General features: G+C 42.2%; 1 protein-coding gene across 1 annotated transcript in view; it reads right to left on the bottom strand.

The window, feature by feature from the left end:
- Acin1 (apoptotic chromatin condensation inducer 1) overlaps positions 1-21504 on the bottom strand; it is a 45245-nt gene that overhangs the window by 17614 nt on the left and 6127 nt on the right. Inside the window, 6 exon segments of the mRNA XM_057785686.1 lie at positions 1134-1249; positions 3217-3429; positions 4319-5572; positions 7606-7694; positions 19641-19754; positions 20123-20234. Of these exon segments, the coding sequence (XP_057641669.1) occupies positions 1134-1249; positions 3217-3429; positions 4319-5572; positions 7606-7694; positions 19641-19754; positions 20123-20234 (1898 nt within the window).

Below are 21504 nucleotides of genomic sequence, written 5' to 3'. Positions count from 1 at the left end.
CGACACCTGTCTTGCTTCAATAACTTAATTTACAATACAAAGCTCAGAATAATGATTATCTATTTAACTACAAAATTAATGAGACACGGATATTTCTTTTACAATTTAAGTGCTAAAAAGCTCACATTAACTCTAAGAACAGTGTCTTAGAGGACCTCCTATTTGCTGTGCTGTGCTCTTAAAACACCGACTGGTACAGGCTGCTCACCAAAGTGACAGGCAGAGATGAGGGAAAGCCATGCTCCTATGTGGCTAGTCTTCTTTTTGGCTTTGCTTTATGAGGCAGGGTATTGTTATGGGGTCCAAGTTGGCCCTAAACTCACAATCTTCCTGCCTCAGTCTCCAAATGCTTGTGCCACCATGCCAAGATTTGTGTGACTTTTTTTTTTTTTGAGACAAGGTCTTTCTATGTCACCCTAGCTGTCCCATAATTTCTTATACAGACCAGACTAACCTCCAACTCAGTAATCTGCCTATCTCTGCCTCTTGAGTCTGAGATTAAAGGCGTGTGCCATTATGCCCAGTCTATAGACAAGACTTGCCATTCAAGCACTGGCCTGGAACTCACTATGTCAACCAGTTTGAATTCAAACTTGTCACAATTCTCCTGTCTCATCCTCCTGAGCATTATCTGTGCCTATTTATTCATTTTTAAACAGCATTTCATCTAGCTGCTGTCAAATCTGCCATGGGACCACTGGAGTTTAGTCCTCTTTCGCCTACCTTGAAAAATGGGATTACAGGTACAAACTGCCATGTTTAGCTTTAAGAGCCTTCTTTATCACACTGGGTTCTCAGGCTCAGATAGAAGAGCCTGGTGAATGTGATTAGGACACGGAGTTAGGATGCATTAATCCCCCATTCTGTTGTTACAGTCAGGTGCCTAACTGTTAAAAGGAGCCACCTATTTCAGCTCAAAGGTCCCAGATGTTTTCTAATCCTGGATCACTATTTTCCAAACCACTTTAATGTTCTGCAAGTTGAGGTCCTACTATGGTGACATTAAAGTCTGGCCTCTGTCCATTAAAACTCTGCCTGCGTGTTTAAAAGAAAACAGGACTGCTGAGTCAGAGAAACCCTCGTGCGTAAAGAATGATCCCACACTTGATGTTCCTTGTTATATCTTTACTTACACAGTGTGAAGAATCCTTTCTGATTCTGGTAGATGAGAGATCTGAGTCTCTGAGGTTTGAGGCTGTGTGGCAGCTGGTGGCTCTGCCTCTCCAGCTTCACACTTCTTTGGGCTCCCCTGTTAATGGAGAGCAAAAACAAAGCAAAGAATTTAATCCTGCTAAGTTCCTTTTTTTTAACCCGGAGTTAGTAAGACAGGACAGGACACACATAGTACAGGTAGGACAGACATTCACATATGACTGTCTTTGTTATTTTACCTTGAACTCACAAAAACGCCTGCCTCTGCCTCCCAAGTACTGGGATTAAAGGCATGCACCACCACTGCCCAAAGTCAATGCCTTTTTTCTCCTCCTCCCTCCTCTTCCCGAGACATGGGTTCTCTGCATAGCCCTGGCTGTCCTAGAATTCATTCTTTGGACCAGAGATCTGACTGCTTCTGCTTCCCTAGTGCTGGTGTTAAAGGTATGCATCACCACTGCCCCTAAAATAATTGTTTTATTTGATTCAAGTTCTCATTTTGTAGCTCTGGTTTTTTTTTTTTTTTTTTTTTTTTTGATTTTTCGAGACAGGGTTTCTCCACGGCTTTTGGTTCCTGTCCTAGAACTAGCTCTTCTAGACCAGGCTGGCCTTGAACTCAGAGATCCGCCTGCCTCGGCCTCCTGAGTGCTGGGATTAAAGGCGTGCGCTGCCACCACCCGGCTGCAAAACCCTGTCTTAAAACGCAAAAAGAAGTCTGAGGGACATAGATCAAGACTACTACTTTCCTAGTATGTGTAAGGTTAGGGGCTCTATATTTAATACTACGAAAGGCTTTCTATAGGGGCTGGAGAAAAAGTTAACATATATGAGGCCCAAGTTCCATCCCCAACACTGCAACAACAATAAAGAAAAAGAGAGACAGACAGACAGACAGACAGACATTCTATTCTAGTAATCATTTTACTAGATTAAGGATGAGGTACTTGGGATTAAACCTAAGGCTCCCTGCTTGCTAAGCATGCACTCTACCTACCACTGAGCAAATACTTCCAATCCTCAGTACCCCAGAGCCCTTTTTCTGAGACAGGGTCTCAGCTGGGCGGTGGTAGATGTAGATCTTTATTTCCAGCACTTGGGAGGCAGAGGCAGGTGGACCTCTTGAGTTTGGGTTACACAGAGAAACCCTGTCTCAGGGAAAACAAACAAAACCCTCCCCAAAGCCACAAGAGACAGGGTCCCTCTATTATGCAGCTCTGACTGTCTTGGAACTCACTAGGTACACCAGGCTGGCCTTGAACTCCGAGAGATCCACCTGCCTCTAACTTCTTAGTGCTGGGATGAAAGGAGAAAATTCTTTTTTTTTTTGAAAGAACCAAAAAAAGGCCTCCCTTTTGGGGCAGATAAATGGAAGGGTCCCGAGGAAGAAACCTAGAGATGAAAACTCCACTGCTAAACTTTACACAGAGCTTTGGCTAACCACGGAGTTAAGAAGGTCTATGTATACAATATGGTGTGTATACCCACATGCACATAAAATAACTATGTTAAGAAAAAAGGGCAAGGCAAAGTCCGGGGAGCTGAAGAGATAAAACTCTTGCAGCTCTTGAGCTCTTGTTGAGGACGAGCATTCATTTCCCAGCACCTACACGCAGCTCACAATCATCCTTAGCTGTAGTTCCAGGGGACTGGATGCCTTCAACTCTCTGTATTCTTGTAGTTCAAATACATTCATTCAGGCAAATACTCACATTAAAACAAATATTAAACAAGGTCAGTGAGATGACTCAGTTGCCAAGGACCTGAACTCCATCCCTAAAACCACATGATGGAAGAACCAAGCTCGTCCTCTGACTTCCACGTGTGCCATGGCACACATGCTACCCTGCCCGCCAAGCTAGCAAAAAAAAAAAAAAAAAAAAAAAAAAAAAAAAAAAAAAAACCCAAAAAACAAAATTAAGAAACATCCTCGACCCTCTGCATTTCTTGACTCTTGTCCAGCATTGGCACACACCTGTAATCTCAGCACTTGGGAGGCTAAGACAGGACCGTTTCAAAAACACTGAACAACGGGGCAATGCAGTCTAAGGGGCGGGAGCAGCCTACCTGCTCAGGCTGTAACTTCTGGATCACACGCTTTTGCTCTGGCTCAGTCTGGCTCAGATGCCTCCCCCGGACAGAGGCTGAGGACGTGGGAGTCTTCTCCTTTGGTTCAAGGACCTGTAGCTGTGGCACTGGTGGAGCTTCCTGACCACAAGAGGGATCTTTGGTTTCAGTGTAGCTGGTGTTGCTGTCTCTGGAGACTCCAGGGCTCAGAGACTAAAAGCATAAAATGAAATGGGGAGATGAGTATGAATGAATGATGCACTGACTTTCCCAACTTTTGCTCACCCAATCCATATATACTCTGAATCTCTTTTATTTATTTTTTTGATAAAGAGACTTAAGTAGCCCAAACAGGCATTGAATTTGATATGTAGCCTAGGACGACCTTTAACTACTGATCCATTAGCCTCTACCTCCCAAGAGCTAATACAGTTATGGGTTACAAATACTTGGTCTTCCTCTAGATCTTTTTGTCTCGTGTGTCTACTGTCATTTAAGTGAACAGTGTCCAACTACTTACTCAACAAATTTACTAAGTTCCATTCAGGGACTAATGAAAAAGCAGTGTATGCAACATGCTTTGTAATCAAAGGGGTTCAGAATGACCAGAGAACCCAAGGACCAATGTACTGACTCTGTAACGAAGGGGAAGTAAACAGTGGAGGCTAAACAAGGACTTTCTTGTCTTTTTTTTTTGTTTTGTTTTTTGTTTTTTGTTTTTCGAGACAGGGTTTCTCTGTGGCTTTGGAGCCTGTCCTGGAACTAGCTCTGTAGACCAGGCTGGTCTCGGACTCACAGAGATCCGCCTGCCTCTGCCTCCCGAGTGCTGGCATTAAAGGCGTGCGCCACCATCGCCCGGCTGTTTTTTGTTTTTTCGAGACAGGGTTTCTCTGTAGCTCTGGCTGTCCTGTAACTAGCCCTTGTAGATCAGGCTGGCTTCAAACTCAGAGATCCTCCTACCTCTGCCTCCCGAGTGCTGGGATTAAAGGCCTGCGCCACCACCACCTGGATAAACAAGGACTTTCTATTCTTGTTAGAAATCGTTACATGTTATTCTGGGTTTCAAAACTAGTAGAGAGGAGACAGGATTCTCCACACTCACCTTTCTGCTGCTGCTTGATGCTGAACGGGAACGGGATCGGGACCGTGACCTGGACTCTGATGTTGACCTGGAGCCCATCTTGGGTCTATCATGAGGGCTGGCGTGAACTCGAGCTTGGGATACATCTCTCTGTTTAGATCTTGGAGATGACTGTGGGTGGGAGGCTGAACTGTCAGGTGAGTGAGATCTGGACCTAGAGCTGGAGGATGAAGGTGAAGAGGACCGGCTAGAGGACGAGTCGGCTGATTGTTTCAGATCATGGTCTGGGAAGAGAGTGGGGGGCGCTCTTCTGTCCCCCTTCTGTTCCGAAGACTGCTTTTTCATAGGCTCCTCAGTGGTCCCTTTGGTGGGTACTAATTCCTCTACAGCTGGAGGGAGGGGGTGAGCAGATTTTTCAGGTTCAGTTTCAAGACCTTTCTGGGCTGAGTATTCAGACAGTGAGCTTTTCTGAGCCAGAGGCAGGACACTCTCAGCTGGCACTCTTTCTGCTGGAGATTCTGCTTTGGACAAAGGAGACAGGCCTCTTACCAGATGGACAGGATGTGGAGACATTATCAGCTCCCGACTTTCAGGATCTGTATTACGAGGTGATAACTGAATGAGGACAGGGGGTGCTGGGCCTTCCACCGGCTCTCTCTCTTCCTCCTCCTGGAGCTGTATGTGAGTTGGAGGAGATGATGCTTCCTTGGTAAGCAGCGGTGGGGGAGTTTCTTCTTCACTGGCTATCTGCTCTGGCACAATAGGGGTCTTCTCTAGGTCTTCGGTGAGTGGAGGCGGGGAAGGAGACTGTGATCGTTCCTCCAAGCCTTGTGAAGTCTTTACCTCATTTGCTTCCTGAAAGGGAGAAACTACTTCTGTGTCTTTCTCTTGCTGCTGTCTGGCCAGGTGACTTCTTCTAGCTTCTTCCTGGGATCTTGTAACTCGCCCTCCTTTCTCTAACCCATCATTTTCCTGGGATGTTATGAATTGGGGTTTCTCTTCTACCACCTTTTCTGGTTTTGCTCTGGGAATCTCTTCTCCCTCTTCATCCTCAAACTGTTTCAGGATTGATGCCTCTGCCTCTCCAGATTTCTGTCCCTCATCTACCTCTTCTTCCTCTTCATCGTCATCATCATCTTCTTCCTCCTCCTCCTCTTCTTCCTCCTCTATTTTTAAATTTCGATCTACTCTGACCCTCAGGTTTCTAGATGGTGTTTCTTGATCCTCTTCTTCCTCTGCAGCTTGGCTGCACTCAGAGAGTTTAGCTGCTCTTGCCTGAAAGAGAAGATATACAATGGTTTCAGATATACTCATTCATAATGAATGAGGAAAATGAGCACCTCTGAACCCCTAAGCAGTCATCTCTCCAACCCTAAAAAGAGCATCTCTTAAGGTATTCTTAGGGGAGAGAAATGGAGGACACACCTTCAGCAACCACTGCTGACATGGGTTCCCCAGGGAATCAAAGCAGAGGAAACAAAAAGAGCACATCATTAGAGCTGCTTCTGGTTTGCTTTTTATGTACTTTAAAAAGATTTACTTTATTATCTATGTAAATGTGTATTACCTGTGTGAGCACAAGTGCTGTCAGAGGGCATCAGAGCTACTATGTGGATGATGGTGCTAGAACTCAAATCCTCTGGAAGAGCACACAGGGCTTTAACTGCTAAGCCATCTCGCCAGCCCAAGCTTTATAATTAATTCTTTTTGGTATTTTTTTTTTAATTTATTTATTATGTATACAATATTCTGTCTGTATGTATGCCTGCAGACCAGAAGAGGGCACCAGACCCCATTACAGATGGTTGTGAGCCACCATGTGGTTGCTGGGAATTGAACTCAGGACCTTTGGAAGAGCAGGCAATGCTCTTAACCTCTGAGCCATCTCTCCAGCCCCCCTTTTTGGTATTTTTTTGAGACATGTTTCTAAGTGTAGCTTTCATTGTCCTGGAACTCATTCTGTAGACCAGCCTTGAACTCACAGAGATCAAATTGCTTCTGTTTCCCAAGTGCTGGAATCAAAGGCATGTGCCACCACCATGTGTCCCTAGCTTTCAATTTTTTTAAAGGTTTATTTTATGCGTATGAATATTCTGCTCATATGTATATAGTTACACCGTGTATGTGCTCAGTACTGGAGGAGGTCACAAGAGGGTGTCTGATTCCCTAGAACTGGAGATAAGGATGGTTGTGAGCCACAATTGGCGTGCTGGGATCTGAACCCAGGTCCCCGCAAGAACAACCACTGGGACATTTCTCTCCAGACTCAAGACTCTTTTATGCTTTTCGCAAGTGGATGGAACATCCAGCAAGCAAGGGAGAACTACCCTATTGTTATTCAAGACCTATCACACAGATATTCTTCTCTTTTCTTTGCTTTGAGCTACAACACCACATCTTGCTTCTCACCCTCCTCTTTTTCTCTCTCTTCTGAGATAAGTCCTCATTATGTTATCCAGGATGGTCTCAAATTCAGAGCATCTGAATTCTCAAGTGCCGAAAATACCAGTGTGTCACTGCCTTCCACCGTCCTACCTTTGCAGTCAATCACAGTATGGTTGCACTTCCCCACTGTTCTTCCTTAACATTATTTCACATATTTTTCAACTGCTCTATTAGCTATTATTAATGCAGTCATATAGTTTTAATTATGTCACATCTTGTCTTATTATACATTTAAGAATATAGCCTAGCCTAGTAATTTTCAATATTTAATTTTTAAAATTTTTTAAAAAAATTACATTATTGGGCTGGAGAGATGGCTCAGCAGTTAAGAGCATTGCCTGCGCTTCCAAAGGTCCTGAGTTCAATTCCCAGCAACCACATGGTGGTTCACAACCATCTGAAATGAGATCTGATGCCCTCTTCTGGCCTGCAGGCAGACATACAGACAGAATATTATATACATGGAGCTAAAGAGGACAACTACATGGGCATTGTTATTCTCTTTCTACTATGAGGGTCTGAGAGAGTGAAATCAGGTTATCAGGCAACTTTATTCATTGAGCCCTCACATTTACGTTTTGAAAAACCATATATTACTATGTTCACATCAGGCATGCATGGCAGCCTGTTGTCTGTAACTCCAGCACTTGGGAAAATTAAAACAGCAGGATCCAGTGAGACTCTGTCTCAAAAAAAAAAAGGAAAAAAAAAGTTAAAAATGTATGCATTTTCTCAGAAGTCTGAAGGCCAGAGCACATCTAAATAACAAAACGGCAAGAGCAGCGTGAGAAAGATGGCGCCACAGCCATCCAGAGACAGTCTGTGATGGCCGACATAGCCACAACACTGCGGGATTGGATTACCTGTCTAACCCTGGATGATCGTCTTTCTCCTTTTCTTGTTTTCTCATCATCAGATTCACCTTTTTCTTCAGAAAAAGAGGAGCTCTTTCCTACCAAATGAAAGAAAATCAAGTTACATTCATGATCTGAAAACCCTGATTCATAACTTTCTAAAATTCAACCAATCATTATCTACAAGCTGTTCATGAATACATTTCCACATACAGGCTCACAACTACACAAGTCCCAGGGGTTAGTTGGTTGGTTTGTTTGTTTATTTATTTATTGTGTACACAATAGTCTGTCTGTGTGTACGTCTGCAGGCCGGAAGAGGGCACCAGACCTCATTACAGATGGTTGTGAGCCACCATGTGGTTTCCAGGAATTGAACTCAGGACCTTTGGAAGAGCAAGCAATGCTCTTAACCGCTGAGCCATCTCTCCAGCCCCCAGGGTTTCTTTTAATAACTGTATGTTTAGGGATAGTTTAAGACTGCAAATGACTCAGAAGTTAAAGTAACTTCCAGGAACTTTAAAGTGTCCAGCAGGGGAACAGAAATACAAAATGCACCTATTTCTATAATGTCGTTTGGTATTCTGAAGCAGAACTTGAGAGTTTACAACTCTGAGGCCTGGAATGGTCATTTACACATACTGACAATGTCAGCCCTCCAGAGGTTGAGGCAGGAAAAATGCCATGAGTTCAAGGCCAGCACAAGTTGCTACATGTTGAGTTCCCAGGTTGTCCTGGACTACAGTGTGAGACTGTCTCAAAAACATAAAACCACGCCGGGCGATGCTGGCGCATGCCTTTAATCCCAGCACTCGGGAGGCAGAGGCAAGCGGATTTCTGTGAGTTCGAGACCAGCCTGGTCTACAAGAGCTAGTTCCAGGACAGGCTCCAAAGCCACAGAGAAACCCGGTCTCGAAAAACCACACACACAAAAAACAAAAACAAAAAACAAAAACCAACAACAACAAAATATAAAACCAGGAAGTCTTCATTGCTTTGTATCCACCTAAAAAAATTATTTTATGTGTATGTTTTGCTTGCACATGTGTGCAAGTTTTCCTCTTGTGCCTTTAGAGGCCAGAGAAGACATCAGATCCCCTAGAGCCAAAATTCCAGATGGTTGTGATACACCATGCAGGTGCTCTGAACTGCACAGGTACCTCTCCACCCCCTATTATCACTCTTGAAAAGTCTGCCTAGTACCATTATTTGTTAGTAACCCCTTACCCAAAACACTGGGAAAGAAAACTCAGAACCTTGTGCATGTGTAACAAGCACTGTAGGGGGCTGGACTCAGCAGTTAAGAGCTCTCGCTGCTCTTTCAGAGGACCTGGGTTTTATTTCCGGCACCTGCACGGTGGGTTACACTCATCTGTAACTCCAATTTCAGGAGGTCTGAAACCCTCTTCTGGCCATCCTGGGCACCAGGCATTTAAGAGGTGCGCAGACACACAGGCACACTAAAGTATCTATACATATAAAAAGTTAAACCAAACTCTACCTTTAAGCTATATCCCTTCTTTTGGCTTGAGATGAGGTACTGTTATGTAGCCAAAGCTAGCTTGGATCATTCTGTCTTGAATTACTGCATGCTACAATTTATATGTGTGAGCTGTGCTAGCTCTACTGCTAGGTTTGATCAATCTATTATGACTAAATATACCAGTCAATCTGTATAATCATAAACTCAAGAAATGAGTAAGAAAAGAAGTTAGGGCTACAGCTCAGCAGTGTGGAGCGCTCAACCAGTTAGGGCTACAGCTCAGCAGTGTGGAGCACTCAGCCAAGTGGCAAAGACCTGAGCCAAAGCCCCCAGGGATTAAAAAATAAAAGATGTCCACTGACAATTAATTCAAGCTAAATGAACAAGGCTTTAGAACTGGGTCCTCCTGACTATGTTTTGCACATTGGAGTTCAAGGTAGAAATTTTTTTCTTCCTTGCAAGAAAAAGTTTGAAAATTACCAATCTAGACCATGCAAGTAAATCCACATAAAACTGGGGAAAAAAAAGTTTCACTATATTCCACAAATGAAATTACAGAAAATTCACTTAAGCAATTTAAGTCTCAATATCTTAACTAAGAAAGAGAAGGGCATGAACTGGAGTACTAATTCAAGTACTAGGTTGAATTAGAAAACAGCATGGGGCATGTGACTGGAGAGGCTGGCTCAGCAGTTAAGAGTACTGGCTGCTCTTTGGTGGTGGTGGTGTGGTGCTGTGTGTGTGTGTTAGATTTCCAGAAATCAAATGGTAGCTCACAACCAGCTGCAACTCCAGTTCCAGGGGATCTGATGCCCTCTTCTGACCTCCACAAGCACTGTAATGTGGTATAGACACATATGCAGACAAAACACAAATACACACAAAATAAAACTTAAAAAACAGCATAAGGATGGGAAGGGAGTATTTACTAGAAAAATGGGTGGCTTATGAGGACAGTGCTTATCTAATAATGCACAAAGCTTAGGTTTAATGTTCAATGCGGTAAGAGAGCAATGAAGATAACTACATTTCAAATAATTAGTTAAAACAGGCTTAACTTTAGTTTTTTTCTTTCCTTTTTCTTTGAGAAAGGGTTTCTCTATGTAGACCTGGCTGTCCTAGAACTTTTTCTATAGATTCAGTTGGCCTTGAACTCAGAAATCCAGCTGTCTCTGACTCCTGAGTGCTAGGATTAAAGGCATGCGCCACCATTGCCTGGTTTGGACTTAACTTTAATATAGTATAAAAGGCGTAAGTCTGGGCTAGAGATAAAGTTCAGCCTGTTGAGCAGACACAAAGTCTTAGTTTAGTCCTGACCACCAAGACGCCCACTAAGAAGAAAGGTTAAACCACACAGAAAGCATGACCTACACAAGTAGTATTTAAACTAGTGTTAAATAATTCTAATGGTATAAGCTCTAACCCAGGATCTGCTGTTGTCTCGAGATAGCAATAATCTAAAATGAACTAAGCTTTGATTGTAATAAAGTCAAGCTAAAACTAATAAAACCAAGACTGTAAACATTTTTATAAAATTTTATTCCACGATTACTTGATTAACCGGATCTCTGAAGTGATATAATTTCATACTAGAGTAAATAAACACTTGGAATAAGGTGTTTGTTTTTCTAATAGGATCTATGTGACAAACAGAGACTAGAGTCTAGACTCTTGCAAACATTTGAGGCATCTTAAGATATTATTGGGGGGGCTGGAGAGATGGCTCAGAGGTTAAGAGCATTGCCTACTCTTCCAAAGGTCCTGAGTTCAATTCCCAGCAACCACATGGTGGCTCATAACCATCTGTAATGGGGTCTGGTGCTCTCTTCAGGCCAGCAGGCATATACACAGACAGAATATTGTATACATAATAAATAAATAAATATGTAAAAAAAAAGATATTATTGGCTGGACTACACAATTCATAATTCAATGATCTGGAATAGGTTAAATTATAAAGTAAACAAAGCTAAAAGAAGAGATAACTGGGGCTGGAGAGATGGCTCAGAGGTTAAGAGCACTGACTGCTCTTCCAAAGGTCCTGAGTTCAATTCCCAGGAACCACATGGTGGCTCACAACCATATGTAATGAAACTGGTGCCCTCTTCTGGCCTGCAGAACACTGTATACATAATAAATAAATCTGAGAGAGAGAGAGAGAGAGAGAGAGAGAGAGAGAGAGAGAGAGAGAGAGAGAGAGAGAGAAGAGAAGAGATAATTGTTTCTCACTCAGTGGGGTGCTCACGTCCTTAATCCTGGCACTAATGCAAAGGCAGGTGGATCTGTGAATTTAAGGCCAGTCTGGTCTGCAGAGTTGAGTTCAGGACAGGAAGATTTACTTAAAGAAAAAGAAAAAGGAGAAAGAAAGAAAGAAAGAAAGAAAGAAAGAAAGAAAGAAAGAAAGAAAAGAAAGAAAAAAAAAACAAAACAAAGCTCCTTTGACAAAAAAGAAAGAAGTTAATTTATCTTTTAAGCAAAAACAAGGTCAGGTATGGTAACATGCTTCTAGACTCCCAGGACCTGAGAAATAGAAGGATAAAGAATTCAAGGCCAGCCAGGTGGTGGCGGCACACACCTTTAATTCCAACACGGGAGGCAGAGGCAGGTGGATTTCTGTGAGTTTGAGGCCAGCCTGGTTTACAAAGCGAGTTCCAGGTCAGGCTCCAAAAAGTCACAGAGAAACGCTGACTCGAAAAACTAAAAAGAATTCAGTCACCCTGGACTTCATGGTGACTTCAAAGTCATCTGAGATGGTAAGACTGAGCTACTAAGGAAATGTCTAAGAACACAAGGGTCAGAGCTGCAGCTCATCAGTACAGCACTTGTACATGGTACAGGCTCTGGGTTCAATCCCTAGCACTATTAAGAAACAAAACAAAGCAAAACAAACAACAACAAAAAGGCAATAAAAAAGCTGTATATAAAGTTGGCCAGAGATAAATGTCTTTGGAGCCAAAGGCAAGTTTTATTAAGTTGTAATTTACAAATTAAACATACCCAAGTTTAAGAGATTTATTCTTCACCTAATGTAAACTATAGGTTAGTCTAATGTACATTATGGTAGTAAAACCTCAGTAACAGGATTCTGGATAATTATTTCTTTGGAAGCACTAGGAGGTCACCAAAAAGATCTGGGAAAATAGGTAAAGCTGTTCAGTTCTGACAATCACTTTGATAAAAGTCACGAAAACTCGAAGGGATCAGAATGAAACAAGCAATCACTAACAATACAAAACATTTGGAGGTGGAGGGTAGTGTCTTAATTAACTGGAAGGTGTTACCATGTGATCCCAGCCTGACAGCTGGTATCTTTTATTATCAATACCTAACCACATGAATGTTTAAAGTCAGATGTTAATACATGTAGACATTGAGCACTTTACCCAAAGGCAAACCCAATGCTACCAACAGGCTAATAATAAAGGAAATTTAAGGCTTGAAAAAAAGTTTCTCATTTCCAAGATGTCCAAAGCCAGAAGCCTTCAGAAGAAAGGGAAAAGTGGCTGCTAGACAGTGAAGGAGGCATTAATATGAAGACTATATAAGGGCATTTAGGAGAGTAGTTTGGGGGCTGTTTTGGGATACAGAGAATTACTATATATCTCAGGCTGACTCCAAATTCTCCATATTCCTGTTTTAGCTTCCTGAGTGCTGGGATTAAGTAGTTTTATTATTATTATTTTTAATCTCCGACAACAAATCCCTGGAGAGGATTTACAGGACCCAATTTAGGCAACTGGATCACAACTACCAAAGTACCCTTATCTAAACATAAGCAGCAACAATAGGGAGCCCCAGCAATGATGCCAAACTTAAATTATTACTCAGCCTTCTAAGGAATTTGTTTGCAAAATCCCCCTCAGCATCCAGACTGAGAGAAAAAAAGAGTAGGGCTACAAACTCTGTAAGAAAAAGACAGGGTAAAGCACTGAGGGCTGTTAAAGATGTGCGATGGAGAGTGCCCATATTTTAAGATGTGTTTTCCATCTTAGTGAAAGTGCCACACATGCCTTTAATCCCAGCACTCAGGAGGCTGAGACTGGCGGATTTCCGTGATTTCAAGGCCAGCCTGGTCTACAAAGAGTTCCAGGACAGCCAGGACTGTTACACATTGAAACCCTATCCTGAAAACTAAAAGGATGTTTTCATATTTTTCCTTGACTGAGTTCTTAAAAACAAACATCTAATGGGGCTGAGAGATGGCTCAAAAGCACTTACTCTTGCAGAGGACCCAGGTTCAATTCCTAGCACCTAAATGGTGGCTCACAATCATCCACAACGCCAGTTCTAGGAGATCTGATTGCCCTCTTTTGATTTCTGTAGGGACCAGGCATACATGTACAAATATATACATACAGACAAAACACCCTCATAAATCTTAAAAACAACAACAGCTGAAGCCAAGGACAATGGCACTGGGTTTTGATCATACTGCATGTACAGGCTTTGTGGGAGCCTAGCCTGTTTGGATGCTCACCTTCCTAGACCTGGATGGAGGGGGGGGAGGACCTTGAACTGCCCACAGGGCAGGGAACCCTGACTGCTCTTCGGACTGGAGAGGGAGGGGGAGGGGAGTGGGGGAAGGGGGAGGGAAAAGGGAGGCGGGGAGGAGGCGGAAATTTTTAAATTAAAAAAAAAAAAATCCACACAAAAACAACAACAACAGCTGTGCAGTGGTGGCAGCGCCTTTAAACCCAAGCGGATCTTTGTGAGTTCAAGGCCAGCTTGATCTACAAGAGCTAGTCCCAGGACAGGCTCCAAAGCTACAGAGAAACCCCCGTCTCGAAAAAATCAACCAACCAACCAACCAACCAACCAACCAATCATCTTCCTGTAGGAGTTTTCTTTATAGAATATAAGAAAGATTACTAGAATACAACTAACGATCCTAATATAACAGTGGAAAACTATTCTTTTGGTTAATTATTTCTACATCAAATTAGTCAAGGAAACTAACTGGGAGATTAAGAAGAAAAAAGATTCACAGAGCAGGATCCAGGAATTCCACAAAACATTCTACAAAAACAAGTAAGTGCCAGGTAGTGGTGGCTCATGTCTTTAATCCCAGAGGCAGAGGCAGGTGGATCTGAGTTCAAGGCCAGCCTGGTCCACAGAGTGAGTTCCAGGACAGTCAGGGTTACACAGAGAAACTGTCTCGAAAAACTAGAACAATAAATAAATACCAAAACCAAACAAACAAGTGAACAAAGCACTTAGTATTACTAGTGATTAGGAAAACATGCTACTAGAAAACTTATTCCAACCAAAATCTTACTACTAAAGAGTACATCAGAAGAGGCAATGGCCTTTCTTCAAGTATCTACATGGAGGGTGGTATGGCTGCGCTCTATCAGCCCTGACTCCGGGTGTTCCCTGATTTGGGGATAGAGAATGTCAAATCTATCATAGGCCAGTAAACTATAACAATGACAGCTTGCCATTTGGGTTTTCCTTTTTGTTTTTCAGAGTCTTGTTAACCAGACCCTGCTGCCTGGCTACTTACCACACGGTGCAAGCTGATCTGGAACTTGAGGCAATCCTTTGCCCAGCCTTCCTAGCCTGGAGTTACAGACCTTCACTACTCTGCTGTCCTTACTTCTTATATATATTTGTGTGTGGGTGAGCATGCATGCTATGGCAGGTGTGTGGAGGTCAGAGGGCAGCTTGTGGGACTTGGTTCTCTCTTTCCACCATCTGGGTTCTGGGACCCAAACTCAATGAACTTGTCAGGCTTGGCATCAAGTGTTCTTCCATATCAAGCTCACCGTCACTCCCACATCTGTTTTGCAGTGTTTGTGACTGAACCCAGGACCTCATGATACTAGACACATGTTCTGCCACCGAACTACATCCCCAGCCCTGTACCACATTTTCATATTTTTTTAACTGTTGAGAATTAGATTTTACTGGCCAGCTTGGTCTAGAGAGCAAGTTCCAGGTTAGTTAAGAATTATATTTTACTTATTGTGTGTATGTTTATTTAAGTATGTGGGTGTGTACATACCACAACACAATGTGAAGGTCAGAGGGTAACCTTTGGAAATTCTTTCCTTCCATTTCATGGGGCCCAGGGAATCAAACTCGGGTTATTAAGTTGGTAACAACCATCTTTACCCATTGAGCCATCCCATGGGCTCAACATCATCATCATCATCAAGACTGGGCCTCTCTACTAGTCCTGGCTGTTCTTGCACTTGCTATAGAGAAGCAAGTTTTTGAACTTAAGAGACCATCCTGCTTCTGCCTCCCAAGTACTTGCCACTATACCCAGACTTCTTTATTTTTTTTTTGTAATATGAGGCCTTGATAAATTGCCAGACTGGCCACAACACAGAAACCTTGTGAGTAGCTGGCATTGAACAAGCGCCACCATGTCTGGCTGTATCGTATCTTTAGTGAGATGCATATCCTAGCCAAGATTAGAAGAAAAGTCTCCGCGATTAGGAGAAAAGTCTCTGGCATAAAATACAGTGGAGAGCACTGAAGGCAATTGTTGACTGTACTCCACAACTGACTAAATTCCTGTTTTTTAATTTACTTTTCACCTCTTTTCCCCTCTGGGTAATTTTTTCCTCTATCAATTATAATTATAGGTAAAGTTCTGCTGAGGATCTAAACCACAGAAGACTGGTTATCCTCTCAAAATGGCTGCTTTTGAAACCTATTCTATGTAAGGACACACTGTTCACTTTCATTTCAAATTACATTTAGAATGGAGATGTGTGTGTGTGCACACAGTCATGCACCAGAGGGCAACCTTGGGTGTTTTGAATGCTATCCATCTTGTCTTTCAAGAAAGGATCACTAGCTGGCCAGGAGCTTGCTGAGCAGGATAGTCTGGTTGGCCAATGAGCCTCAGGGATACCAGTCTCCTCTTTAGTGCTGGGACCACAGGTTCACCATGTATTCAGGTTTTTTTTTTTTTTGGCGTAAGTTCTGGGGCCCACATTCAGGTTCTCAAGCCCTTGATTGACCGAGCTGTCTCCTAGTCCCCAGGAGGTCTTTCTCAAAAAACCACAGGGAATTACAAAAAAACAAAACAAAACAAAACAAAAAACCCAAAAGTTCCCTACTTACCTAGAAAAATTTAAAAGTTCCTATTTACTGGCTTGGCAATAAAGACTTCTATAATATTATTTCAATTTATATTTTAAGTTGTATTTTAAAGTATTTTTGAAAACGAATAACTTTACCCTGGTGGTATTAGTCTAAGTGTATTGTTCCTCCTTTAAAAATACCACAGCAGCTGGAGACATGGTCAGTTGTTAAGAGTACTTGTTACTTCTCTCCCAGGACACACACTGGGAGGCTCACATCGCCTTCAGTTCCAGAGTAGGATTCTCCTTCTGGCTTCCTCAGAAACCTACACACATCTTAAATATACTCACACACACATTGAAAAAACTGCAGTACTCCTATCTTTATTATGTCTTTGTACCATTCTAAAAATAATCCTTAAAATACGTGGCAATTTAAACTCTTACTGATTTCTAAGGAGTGTTTCAAATCTATATCTCTGCCATGAGGCAATCTCTAATTACTCCTCCAGTACTGAAATTGTTCACTATTTTTTTAACTTTATGTATGTAAGTGTTTTGCCTTGATGTATGTCTATATACTATTTGTGTGCCTGATGCCTGTGGAGGCCACAAGAGGGTATCAGATCTCCTGGAACTGGAGATACACATGGCTGTTAGCTGCCCTGTGGATGCTGGGAATCAAAACTCAGATCCCCCAGAACAGTCCCAGATCTCTCACTCTGATGATGTTAGCACTTGAGAGGCAAGGAACAGAGACCTCAAGACTAAGTTTAAGCTGGGGCTACACAGCAAAACCCTGTCTTAAAAAACAGAACAGCCGGGCAAAGTGGTATACACCTTTAATCTCAGCATTCAAGGGGCAGAGGGAGATGAATCCTTGTGAGTTTCAAACAGCCTGGCACATAGCAAGTTCCAGGGCTACAGAAAGACCCAGTTTCAGAAAAACAAAATCAAAATAAAACAAAGGGCAGACAAGATGGCTCAGTAGGTAAAGAGACCCTGAAATCATGGAAGGAGAGAGTCAACTTAAGTTGTCCTGACCTCCACCTGTGAGCCGCGGCATTGGTGCATCCAAACACACACACTAAATAAATGAATGCAATTTTTTAAAAAAACCCTATGGAAGAGGGTTAAAGAGATGGCTCAGTGGTTAAGAGCATGTACCACTCTTCCTGAGAACCCTAGCTTCGTTCCCAGCATTCATGTCAGGTGGCTATACCCCCTGTAATTCCAGCTCCAGGGGATCCAATGCACTCTTGTAAACAGACCTATACACAGATACACATAATTAAAACTACAAAATAATAATCTTAAAAAAAAAGTATGGTATATGTGTATCACTTGTGTCATATACTTACTATCTTTCAGTTTTATGTGCAATTATTCTCTTTACCAACAGACAATACATGTACTAACATCCAATATACTCTAATAACAGAAATATGTATCCAGCAGAAATTCCAATACATATTTCCATGACTTTGAGAGTGGTGATAATTCATTTGTAAGAGACTCTCTCTCCCTGTCCTTCTGGCTTTACAATCTGGGGAAAAGAAGAGCAGTAAGGAGCCGAGTGAACCAGTCAGGCGGTGGTGGTGCTCATCTTTAATCCCAGCACTCTGGGCAGGCGGATTTCTGTGACTTTGATGCCAGCCTGGTCTACAGAGTGGGTTCCAGGACAGCCAGGGCTACACAGAAAAACCCTGTCTTGAAAAACAAACAAACATACAAACAAACAAACCAATTGAAAATTGACTACTTCCCTATTTGGGGAGAAAAGAGGTCCCCGAAGAACTTTTTAATCACTCCAAAATTGTCAGTGCTAAATTTAAAAGCTTCCAAGGGGGCTGGCAACACGCATACATGCAGAAAGAAAAGTGACTACAGCCAGCAAGAACTGAGACTAAGTCTAATGACCCGAGTTTAATTTCCAGAACCCACATGGTGCCAAGAACAAACTCCTCCAAGTTGTCCTCTGACCTCCATACACGGTCTGACCCCAAATGTAGTAAGGGAGGGTGGGCTACAGAGATGGACTGTTAAGAGCACTGGCTGTTCTTCTGGGTTCAATTCCAGCACCCATATGGTGGCTCACAACAGTCTGTAACTCCAGTTCCATGGAATCCCATACCCTCTTCTGAACTCATGGAGCACAGACAATCACAAAAGCAAAACACCCATACACATAAAATACCAAAGGGACAGAGCACTTGTCTAACATGTGCTAGGCTCTGGGTTTGATCCATAAACAAAGAAATGTATTATCAACAGAATTTTCAGCTGGGTTTATAGCTTAGCTGGTAGAGTACTTACCCATCATGCACCAAGTTCTAGGTTTGATCTCTCTAGCACTGAATAAAGCAGAATGTGATGGAGCATACCGTAATTCCTGTTCAAGGGTAACTCCTGGTTACTCAGTGAACTGGAAGCCAGACTAGACTAGACTACATGTGGTTCAAAAAAAGGGGCAGGGAGAGTTGAATGGCTGTGCATGCTTTAAACCCAGTGCTCAAGAGGCAGAGACAGGTGGATCTCTGTGAGTTCAAGTCCACTCTAGTCTACAGAACAAGTTCCAGGACAGCCAGAGTTACCCTGTCTTGAAAACAAAATAAAACAGGGATGGTGGTGTCTCAGTGGTTAAGAACACTTACTACTCTTACAGAGGACCCAGGTTCAGTTCCTGGCACTCACATGTGAGTTCACAACTACCTTTAACTCCAATTCCAGGGCATGTAACGCCCTCTTATAGCTCCCCTGGGCACCAGGCACACATGAGATGCACACACATACATGTAAGCAAAATATTTATACATATAAAATAAAAAATAAACAATTACTAAAAATTCCCCTCAAGGACTGAGACTAGGATCAAAGAAGAGACACTAATAACCAACTTAAGACCTTACACACAACAAGCCTCAAAGGTCCTTCACTTTTTTTTAACCTAGTATTACTATCACATGAAAAACTTAATCTTACTTGAACCAATTATACAAATTAGGTTAAAGTTCTTTATACTATGTTCACAAAACAGTCTGCATTGCTTTTAACAGCACTCAGTATAACTGTATACATAATGATTTTATCAATACCCATCTATTTACTAGACTGTAAATTTCCTTATGACAGACATCTTTTCCTCTAGTATATTCTGGGGCCAAGTACATACCTGGTATATAACAGGCATGTAAACAGTAGATGTCAAATCTGGGAGTGGTGGCTACATGTGTACATACAACAAAGAGATGAAAGTTGTGACTGTTGCTGAATTCAGAGATGTATGAAAGACGGAAAAGGTACAGAGAAAAATCATACTAACTGATAAGATACTGAGTAGTTAATATGTAAATAAAACCACATTTTAAAAAGGACATAACTTCTCTAAAAACAGACATCAAACATCAGCTTTACAGAACTTCCTCGAACTTTCATGGAGGCTTATCATGAAAGGAGGCATCACTACCTCCCCCCACCAACTACGCAAGATTGACAAACAGCGCAGTGGGGAGGGAGATACGTACTGGGCGATTGTCTGCTGAGTTCCAGCTCTGGTCTCTCCAGGCTGCTCTGAAAGTCAGGAGGCAGCAGGGAAGCCACTCCCTCAGGATGGATCATCTCGTCCTCCGACTCAGCTTCTGCAAAGTACACAGTGGGTCGGGGCAGGGTGGGAGTGAAGGGCTCAGCATGTGGGATTTGTAGGAGTGAGGGACGGCAGGCAAAGTTATAGATACAGAAACACATACCAAAAAGAACACTGAACAAAACTGAGCGCTAAGCTCCACCTCATCTAAATGGTGGCATGACTTCCAACTCCTCTTCTACTCGGTCAAACTAAGCATCTCTTTCCCTGACACAGGCAAACTGTAACTCATCTGGCTTCACAAAATACTGAAAGTAGATGAGCAGCAGTCTCACCCGACTTATCCCTGAGATTAGTGAGACCCATCCACTTGGTATCAGAGATCAAAGCAAAGACCGTGTTAGAAGTGACAGCCGGGCTTACCTTCAAGCTCTGCAGCCTCTCGAGCTTCACGTTCTAGACGCTGCCTCAGGAGCTCCTGCTGCTTTTCCAGATACTGCTTGATGAAACTGTTCTGGCTCATCTCCTCCCCAATCTGTGCAGAGGAAATGGGATAAGAAAGTCTAAGGGAGGCAGCTATTAGGTGATTAGAAAAGTCTGCATGCAGGTAACAGATACCTGAGTCATGAAGAGATACAAAGATGTTTTTCTAGTTTTAAAGATTTTTTTTTCCTCATGGGAAAGTGACATAAAAATATATTTAGACAGTTAAAGCGTACAATCCAATGTGAAGTTCCATAGCTTCACAATGGCTATTCTAACTCCAGAGAAGCCATGGTAATGTACATACTTTGGGTATGGTTAATTTAGCTACATAACATTTTTATTTCCAAGTTTTTTCTTAATAATAAATTGTTTTAATTATTGAAAGCTTTTAAAATTTACTTTACGTGTATGGGTGCTTTGACTGTTTGTGCAGCACATGTGGGCAGTTCAGAGGAAGGTATCAGATGCCCCGGAAATGGATACATTTACCTCTGAGCCACATGGACACTGAGAATCAAACCCAAGTCTTCTGGAAGAGCAGCCAGTACTCTTAAATACTGAGTTACTGCTCTAACCCACCCCCACCCCTTTAAAAAAAAAAAAAAAAGAATGCTTTAAAATGTTTATCACAAATTTAAGCTTAGTATGTTAAAATGTTTTAAAAATTATTATGAGGGCTGGAGAGATGGTTCAGTAGTTAAGAACGCTGGCTGCCCTTCCAGAAGACCTGGGTTCAGGTCCCAGCACCCACACGGCAGCTCACAAAGGTCTGTAACTCCAGTTCCAGGGGAATCCCGACCACAAAGACACACATTCAGGCAAACCACCAATGCACATAAAATAAAAAAATAGGTCATTAAAAAAATTTACTCCTTAAAAAAGATTTAAAAAATTAAAAATAAAGCCAGGCAGTGGTGGTGGCACACGCCTTTAATCCCAGCACTTGGGAGATAGAGGCAGAAGGATCTCTGTGAGTTCAAGGCCATCGTGATCTACAGAAGACAGCCAAAGCACTCAAAGAAACCTTTCCTTAAAAATAAATAAAACTAAAAATGATTATGAAATATTTTACTAAAAGCAACAAAAGCAAATTACCTTATAAAGAAACGTGAATTTATTTAAATAATTTCTATAAACAGTAAAATCTGATAGTTTCTAAACATGTAAGACTTTTCTCTTTTAATGAGAGATTAAAAAAAGAAAACAGTCTAAGAAAGTATACCAGGGAAATGCAAAGAAATTCCATGGAGCAAGTCTACTCCATGTATCTGGATCCAAGAAACATAACTCTTGGAAGATTTATCTTTCTTCTTCTTTTT

This window comes from Chionomys nivalis, chromosome 12 (genome assembly GCF_950005125.1).
Source record: "Chionomys nivalis chromosome 12, mChiNiv1.1, whole genome shotgun sequence".
Lineage (NCBI taxonomy): Eukaryota > Metazoa > Chordata > Mammalia > Rodentia > Cricetidae > Chionomys > Chionomys nivalis.
The sequence above is the reverse complement of the archived record's forward strand: the minus strand, read 5'-3'. Positions and strand labels throughout refer to the sequence as shown.